General features: G+C 40.3%; 1 protein-coding gene across 8 annotated transcripts in view; it reads left to right on the forward strand.

Moving 5' to 3' along the window:
• Nucleotides 1-8,690, forward strand: part of LOC123516487 (beta-1,4-glucuronyltransferase 1-like) — a 28,095-nt gene extending 19,405 nt beyond the window's left edge. For 4 of the 8 annotated variants that reach the window (XM_045275832.1, XM_045275840.1, XM_045275838.1 and 1 more), the window contains 3 exons: nt 4,883-5,926; nt 6,074-6,199; nt 7,029-8,690. In XM_045275832.1, coding sequence (XP_045131767.1) covers nt 4,883-5,926; nt 6,074-6,199; nt 7,029-7,241 — 1,383 coding nt within the window. In that variant the 3' untranslated portion in view covers nt 7,242-8,690. Of the gene's footprint in view, nt 194-1,899; nt 3,230-4,882; nt 5,927-6,073; nt 6,200-7,028 lie in introns of those variants that run through there. The other 4 variants (XM_045275834.1, XM_045275833.1, XM_045275835.1 and 1 more) reach the window with 3 other exon arrangements.
• Nucleotides 8,691-9,449: the final 759 nt, after the last annotated feature.

Raw genomic sequence — 9,449 nt, forward strand, 5'->3', positions numbered from 1 at the left:
GTTGCAGTAGTCAGTCTTGGCACAACTGAGTGCGAGGCCGTGGCTACGGCGCCGGTGTGCAGCATGCGACGAGAGGCTGCGAGGGCGCTCCTGCACACTACTCAACCCCAAGGTACAGCTGATGAAGTAGCAAACACACAGATCAACACAGTTGCGGTGTCACGTCCAAAATATCATCTCAGTTAAACATTGAGTGAGTTATCCGTAGAGTAATAGTGCCTCGAGTGACGTGCACGTCAAATGGTAATTGCATGTCCGTGGGTGAGTCAGCCACATTCATGATTTCATATACAGTACTAGTATATCACAGTCATACGGATAGCAGGTGTGAGGATCTCATACTGTCCTCCGTCTTCATGTTCCTCCTCACACACCTGATGATGCAACGTTGGAACTTGTTACCCTTCAAGACCACATACAATAGTTCCTTGCAAGCAGTATAAAATGTGTGAATCATGAGTGATTTGTAAACCTAGCAATACGCTTTTCATAATTGGGAAGTGACCTGTGACCCTCCACGGCCCGCCTGCGGTGCAAGGGGATGGTGCGCGAGCGTTGTGGTGACTCGTTGTTCCCTTCTATGAGCAGAGGAAGCGCAAGCCAAATTGAATGTTGATTTTAAGCATTAGCCTTAACTATTGCAGAAAGATTAAATCTTCTTTAAGCCCTTCAGTACAAGACTTTACGGAAGTACGGGATCACACAGTTCAAAATTGCCCTCAGATCAAGTTCATGATACAACCAAGTTACGCAAATAATAATTTGTGGCTGCTCATCAGCAGCTTTCCTTTCCTCACAGGCAAGGTATTACTCTCAGCTAAACGCGTATTCTTGCACTCCTTGCTCGGCTCATGCCAATTTGGGAATTTAATGGACTATCTCTTTTTCCTATGTCATATGTACACTCATCGTCAAATATTTCATACCGTTACCAGCGTACTACATAATTTCAAAATCATCAATAATTAACATTTTCTTTAGCTTTACTTCAGAGCGCCATCTATATAATGGGTTCGTTGCAATGGCTGACACCTTCGAGTTAGTGCTACAGAATCGGCTCTGAGTAGAGGTTTGCCACACAGCAGGAGTGTCGCTGTAGCTATTTTATCATGGGATAATTATGGGAATTTGTTATTCGCATTCACCTCATACCGCATCGCCGATGGCGTCTCCAGCACCGATAGTCGAATAACGTTTGAGTGACTGACTGTCGAACAGTTTTATACAATTGAAAATAACCTGAAAGCAGACAATGCCAAATTCTTCCCATGCCATCCCTTTTCACTAATACACGAGTCATTGCACCAGGCGCTCCTGGTTGCTGACTGTTGTTTTCTTAAGAACACATGTCAAAGGAAAACTGAAACAAACAGAAAATAAAAGTACACTACAAAAGTAACAAAACTCTGCACTGGACAACTTATGAATAATCCACTAGGATCGCGTGACTGGCTGGCGAAAAAGAGTCGGTGAAACGACTCCGAGACATGCATGCATTCAGTGGCGCTATACCAGTAATGGGGATCTCACAGCCATTCGTGTGAAAACACACTCGTCAAAACAAGGGAAAGATATGGGACCACCACAAGTAGCAACCCGCAAAGTGACGTGTGTAAGCAGACTGAAAACCACTAAGCGAAGGAAAGACATATATATATATATATATATATATATATATATATATATATATATATATATATATATATATATATATATATATATATATATATATATATATATATATATATATATATATATATATATATATATATATATATATATATATATATATATATATATATATATATATATATATATATATATATATATATATATATATATATATATATATATATATATATATATATATATATATATATATATAGGAAAGGTGGGGTAAGACGGAACCATGGAGAAAGACGGAACCCCCCTTCTAAATCCAAGCATAAAGGGCAAGTTTCAAAATTTGACTCTTAGATGTCCTTCACGTCGCCCAACAATGATGACATCACTGCAAGTAGGCACGCTAAGTTCCCCCTTGCGCTTCACAGGGAAAAAATTGTCATTTTATACAGTGCTGATGTTATACACACAAGGTAAGGCACTGCTTGTTTTATATTGAAATAATTATTATAATGATTTAGTATTTATGTTATACATGCCCATGAGTGTATACATGATATATGGATGCCATAAATTGGCATAGCAAACATAGATGTTTTGGTAAACGTTTCGACATTTCATTATTTACTAATGGGGTAAGATGGACCCCTTGAGAGGCGAAGAGTGGGTTTGTTGTGTTAATTGCAAAAGCTGTGCTCATGAGCAATGTGCAGGGATAGATGATGATGATGATGATGCTGATGAAGAGGTTTTTGTGTGGAATTTATGTCATTAAGATGTACAGGGATAGATGATGATGAGGGAGAGTTTTTTTTATTTTGTTTTTTGTTTGTTTGTTCGTTTGACTTGTACCAATAAATTTGGCTCATGGGCAATGTGAAAGGATACAGTGATGAAAAGGAAGAGTTTTTCATTTGTGTTTTATGCCAGTTAGGATTTGTTTCTTCATATTCAGTTTCCGGGGTAAGATTGACCCCTGGGGATCCGTCTTACCACATCATTTTATTTTTGCCCCAGTAAAAATTATTATTTTGAAAATTCTTGTTTCATTGTTTTCCGGTATTATTGCAGTTTCAGCTAATACACCACACATAACTATACACATTCTCACGGTCTACATCACTTTTCTACGAGCATTTCTAACCCCATTTTAGCTTATCGGAAATTAGTAATAACTTCAGCACAAGCCTTTAAATGTGCGGTGTTCGGCGAGTTTTCTCTAAGTCCAGCAAGCTGCGGCGAGCCACGGAGCTCCATCACACTCTGAATTGAGCAGTACAATGACTTGCATTTGTTTATAACTGGGGTTTGTGGGTAACTGCTGAATAGGATTCTTATTGTGTCTATAGTTCTTTTGTCCAATGACGTGCCACCACCTCTTAACACCACGAGCTGAGCCAATGGGAATTTGCTCTATGTATTCGTAGGCGGGGCACAGCTGGGCAGACATGTGCACAGACATCTGTGTACGCAGTTCAGCCATGGCGACCAGTGACACTAGTTGTAAAGGTTGCGAATTTGATTACTGGGAAATCATCGCTCCTGCGATGCAAGTCAGTGTACAATCGAGAAGAAGACCAGCCAGGACCTTCATCCTTTCGTTAAGGTATTGTGAGGAGAGGTATTGGTAGAGGTAGGGCATATTGTGTGAAGCTATAAGAGAACCGGTGTGGGGGGAGGGAAGCTGCCCCAAAGCAAGGATACGGTAGGTTAGGTTTATGTTAGGGTTATGTTAGTGTTGCAGGGGGATCCGGGGGGCACAGCTCCCCCCGGCTAGGTTAGGTTACGTTAGGTTAGGTTTATGTTAGGATTAGGTTAGTGTTGTAGGGGGCTAGGTTAGGTTACGTTAGGTTAGGTTTATGTTAGGGTTAGGTTAGTGTTGTAGGGGAGTTGCGGGGGTTAGGTTAGGTTAGGTTAGGTTACGTTAGGTTACGTTAGGTTTTTGTCCTTAGATTTTTTGGATCGTTAGGTTAGGTTAGGTTAGGATAGTTTAGGGGGGTCCGGCGGGCGCAGCCCCCCTGCTAGTAGGTTATTATGTTAGGTTAGGATAATTTCAGTGAAAAGTAGTCATGAATTTTGAGATTTTCCCCTTTTTTTCTTAAAAATGGGGTTTTTTTCTTAGATTTTTTCGGACCCCCCCCCTCCTAAATTGCCTCATTTTTGCTTTCTCCACCCAAAAACCCCGCTTTCCCAGGAGGTCCCCAAGCTTGTTAGACTTAGGGAAAAAGAAATTTAAGATAGGGTGTATTGGCTCAAACTGCAAATTTACCTGTTTTCCTTTAAAAACTGTGATCCGGGTGAGGACTTCGAAGATAACATCACAAAGCACTACCACAAACTCACAAATTACCAAAAATCACATAAATGTGGTTTCTAGACTCAATACTTTGTTAAGTGGTCCGTTTTACCCCACCTTCCCCTATATATATATATATATATATATATATATATATATATATATATATATATATATATATATATATATATATATATATATATATATATGTGTGTGTGTGTGTGTCACTCTCCCCTCAAATTATTAACATCATGGTGTAAACTGTTTTTCAGAGACGACCATCCCTTCAGGAAGTACCTAAACAGATCACTCAGGGACCTCATAGAACTACAGTCTTTTGATATCTATAAAGATTTCTGATTAGGACAGAAAATTTAGTAGTATTCAATGTCTCAATAACTCAGTCCCTCCATCTATCAACTCAGTACAAGCTTCAAGACAACTATCTCCCCTTCTTCAGTGACATCTAACTGTCCCCCTCTTCTACACTGAATAAACTCTGCCTGTCCTTTACTTATAACCTAAACTGGAAACAATTCACATCTCCTCTCTACCTAAAACAACTTCTATGAAGTTAAGCATTCTATGTCGTCTTCGTTAGTTTTTCTTTTTTGTCCCTAACTGTTAATTCTGTACAGGGGCGTCATTTGCCCGTGTATAGAATACTTTTCACATGTATGGTGGGTTTTCACTCATACGTACTATTCATTTAGATAGGAATTATTAATTCCTCACTTCTGACTTTGTCTCTTTCTCACTGTTGCAATGTCGCATCTCTTGTTCTTCTACTGCTATTTTCATGCTAACTGCTCTTCTGATCTTACTAATTCCATACCTCCTCTCCTCCCGTGGCCCTGCTGCACAAGACTGTTTCTCTTACCCCTATTCTGTCCACCTCCTTAAATGAAAAAAAAAAAAAAAAGTAAATCAAGTACAAAATTTGCTCTTTTCATTTTGGCACAGGTGGTGGTGTGTGGTGAGCAAGATAAATGGTGGGTGTGTGGACGAGGGTCTGGCATGGCGTGGAAGCGATCGTGGCGGCGGTGGCAGCGGTGGGCGTGTTTAGGGGCGGCAGTGGTGGTAAGCGCCTGGTTGTTGCTGGCCGCCCCTTGTGCCCTATTAGCCTGTCCACCGCGTGATCCAGCTGAAGCCGCCGCCGCCACCCATCAGCCTCACAGAGACAGGGATGCCGCCCTTCTTGTGTGCTCAACTCTGTCTTTCACAACCACAGATCATCAGCAGAGGCAGACTCAAGGTTCTCCACAGCTGGACAAGGACAGTCCATACAATGTGTTGTATGAATGGCTTCCTGCCTCACGCAGCTTTGGTGCTAATGAGTCTGTTACCTACACGACGCACACCACACCTGAAATGATCACCCACGTTGGAGAGCTGGCCACCCGCTGGTCGGGTCCACTCTCTGTGGCAGTTTTTGTCCCTTACACAGATTTCTGCCTGGCTGCTGCCCGAGTGGCTTATCTCAGAGCCTGTGGTCCTGTAGAGGTGAGAGAGCAGGTCTCATGGCACTTCTTCTGGCCCCATGACTCGCCTCCAGCAGCTGACTGGCATTTGATTGTAGATGAGAAGACATGTGATTGCAATGCAGAGGAGACTACAGCGTCGATTCGGACCTTCCGCACAGAGGAAGTCCTTCCGTATCCTGTCAATGTGGCTCGTAACGTTGCCCGCACTGCGGCGAGTACTTGGTATGTGTTGCCCTCAGATGTGGAGCTCTACCCATCAGAGGGACTGGCCCAGCAGTTCCTAGCAATGATATCACGTATGACAGAAGGACTCGAGGTGCGGGCAGCCCATGTGTCGCCCAGAGTCTATGTGGTGCCAGTATTTGAAGTGGGCAGCAGTGTACCAGCCACAAAGGAGGAACTGCTCCAGCAGTACCACCGCCATGATGCCGTCTACTTTCACCGTCACGTGTGTGCACACTGCCAGCGTTTTCCTGCCATTGCCGAATGGGTTACACAGCCGGGTACCCCAGGTACCATTAAGGTACATCATCTGGTAGCGTACTCGCTATGTTTAACGTAACATTATTCACAAAGCAGTGTATTTACACAGAACATAACTAATGTTTATATTTGTGTCCACCCTACTGCAGTTGGTAAGCATGTAGGTTAATGACTGAATCCTCCCCAGACCTTCTCTGTTGTGAAGCGCGAGTTCCCCTACCACCGGTGGGAGCCTATTTACATATGTACCAAGCAAGAACCCCTTTATGATGAACGACTGTCATGGGAAGGGCTTCAGGATAAGATGACTCAGGTACAGAAATGCATTCCTTCTCCTTGTGTCATGTGATTCAAGTAAAGCCAAACATACAACACAAACTCTATTCAACCAAATGTACCTTAGTTGGTATGTATCAGACTTCCATTCTTCTTACTGGGAATAAGTCAGTAACACCGCCATGGCATCTACCTTACACCTGTTCTTACTAAAAGTACAGATTTTCCAATCCCTTTTTTACATCCTTTTCACTTGCCTTTCACGACCAATGGGAATTGATGGCAGTCACACTATTATAGCAGTTAATATATATATATATATATATATATATATATATATATATATATATATATATATATATATATATATATATATATATATATATATATATATATATATATATATATATATATATATATATATATATATATATATATATATATATATATATATATATATATATATATATATATATATATATATATATATATATATATATATATATATATATTTTTTTTTTTTTTTATGTAAGAGGGAAAACCAGCAAAGGGTAAAATAATTATTCAATAAAAAAAATGCCCACTGAGGTGCCGGCCCCCAAACAATTTTTTTTTTTTGTCAATTTAGAATTTTGCATGAAAAATGTGTGTAAATAGATGTATAAAATTTTGTGTGAAGGAGAGTTGTCTTTAGAGGGCAGATAGTGACTAACTCCTTGTGTTGTGAGACAAAGGGAAACGTTCAGTGAGGTCACAGCTGCCTTCAATGATAAGTTCACAACACCCCCAGAACCAGTGTTATTATACCTCACTGGGAGTAATTATCAATGATGCACCACGACCATCTTGTTCTTTTCTCTTCCCAGATGCACGAGTTGTGTTTGCAGGAGTATAATCTGGTGATCTTGGACCGAGCCTTCCTGGTCCACGCACCCGGCATCAAGCGCAGAGGCAAGAGCAAGACCAAGGATGAGACATGGAGGGAACCCTTTGTTATCAAGAACTCTAAAATCTACGACCAAATCATGGAGGAAATGCAGAAGAAGTATGGTCACAGTGAGAAATGCCGCCGCCACTGACATCACTCACCAGTGCCGGCAGGAGACTGATGCTTCCTACAATGGAGATCATGCAATACAGAGTGACAAGATTATTTTTACACAATGTGATGAAATTAATGCGGGTAACAGAGGTGCTTAACCTGTGGTGTTGTGCTCAGTTTCCAAACTTCACCTGCAATGGCTTTCTCCTCATATCCTTAGGTTCTATTTTCTATCCATATGTGGTAAGGTTTTCTCTCAGAATCCCATATCATTAAGCAACTTGTAAATCTTAATACTCATAATGCATCCAACAGTGATTATGTGATTCTTACATAAATAGTCTAATGAAAGTCAAGTGCATAAAGACGTCAATGTCTTTCCTTTCTTTTGCATGTGCAGGATGCACAAGCAGAATATCCATGTTATGTGTACTACTGTACACCGTTCAAACTTTGCACTTTTTTTCCCCAGATGGAAATAATGCATCCTTTTTCCACCACCAACAGAAATGTCCTTCTTGCATCATACAACACTGGTCCACCCAGCATCCCATCCATTTCTTCATTGTTCACAAACTATTTCATGTTATAATCACAGACACTTTCATACATTGCCTGCATTGTTTTTTAAGGATAAATGATTTGCACATCAGTCCCAACTCTAATTATAGAGAACATAACTGTTCTGATGAAATAATAAGTAATGCAGATCCTTGGTTGCCAGATGTGAAGCAAATGATTGTTGGAAATATTTTGATATAAAAGGACACAATGACTAGTGTCTCATATCCTTCAAGCTCATGACAAGCCCTGTAACAGCTCTAAATGTGATGTGCACTGCCACTACTGCCGTCACCACTCCTTACAAAGTTAGCTCTTCATGCTGAGTACCTGTCTATGAATTTGGCCACGTAAAATTTAGATTAGAAATAAGTTCAAGCTTTTTTCTTCTAACACATGCTTGAGAATAAAGCTAATATTTCTAAAGCTAGGCAATGTAGTTGCTTGAAGCAGGCAGTAGTATAGCTTCCCATCTTGGGATGGCATTAACCACTGCAAAATTAGCAACTGCAGCTTGTAAAATACTCATTTTCAATCTCAACTTAGAGTAGAAGCAATACTTTAAACTACTTTTCAGCTTAAGACAATAGAGTGCACAGCCACATGGCTCAAATAAACTTTATGTATCACAAAAATCATATCTTCTGTGGGAAGTTCTTTAGCATCTGCATGATTAGATCTGATAAGTAACATCTAGGCAGCATGTTGGCATTATTTGTCCAAGTGACCTTAGAATCATCGCACAAGGCTGTTCATATGTAGATACAGCAATATGCATGGCAAGACACAGCTGACAGTCATCACTCCTACCAGATTCCTATTTATCACAAATTTAATACATCTTGGAAGCCTTTTACACCAAGCCAGTGCAGTACCTAAGTTGAAATGTTATGAAGTCCCAACGAAATAGAATCTAGTAAGCTATCATATGTCTATTATTCTCCCCAGGAGCAATCTATGTAACTAATAACCTTACATGAAACACCTAAACAAGAAGGCACTCAGCCCACCCGTGTAATTCCACATAGTAAAATGGAATGTTGCACGTGTTTTGTAAATTTGTTTGAACTGTGACAGATCTCCAGACTTAAGCCATGGAGGAGCTTGAAAATCCTTAATCCATGTACTGGTATATACTTAATTGGACCTGCATAAAAAAAAATTCAAAGGCTCATTAAGCCAAAATCACATCTAAATCTGTAGACAGCATTTTCACATCATGATGACAAAAACCTGGGAGAATACATAACCACTGGTTGAGGTAGCTACACAAATTCTAACAAACTGGTGTAGTGTACAATGACTACCAGCCTCAGTGCCAGCAAACGGGTGACTAGTCCTGCACACAGTGATGCTACGTGAAAATCAAGCATCATCATTGCTCAGCAAGGTACAATTCCTTAGTAACTTGCTCTTTTGAATAACAAGAAATGACATTGTGTTAACTGGATAGGCCCAGGCAAATCAGAAACTAAAGACAACTACAGCAGAGATCTCTGCTTGATGCTGGAACATGACAGCACTCATGATTTCCCCTATAGTGACATATTCCTATAAAAGGATGAGCTAATATTCAAAGTAATGAAAATACTATACTTTTGTTGGGTACAAGTATCATATTAGGTAAGTTGCAACTCTGTGTAATGCAAGCAAGGGACAACCTCTGGTGCAATATAATGACACT

This window comes from Portunus trituberculatus, chromosome 41 (assembly GCF_017591435.1).
Source record: "Portunus trituberculatus isolate SZX2019 chromosome 41, ASM1759143v1, whole genome shotgun sequence".
NCBI classification, from domain to species: Eukaryota; Metazoa; Arthropoda; class Malacostraca; order Decapoda; family Portunidae; genus Portunus; species Portunus trituberculatus.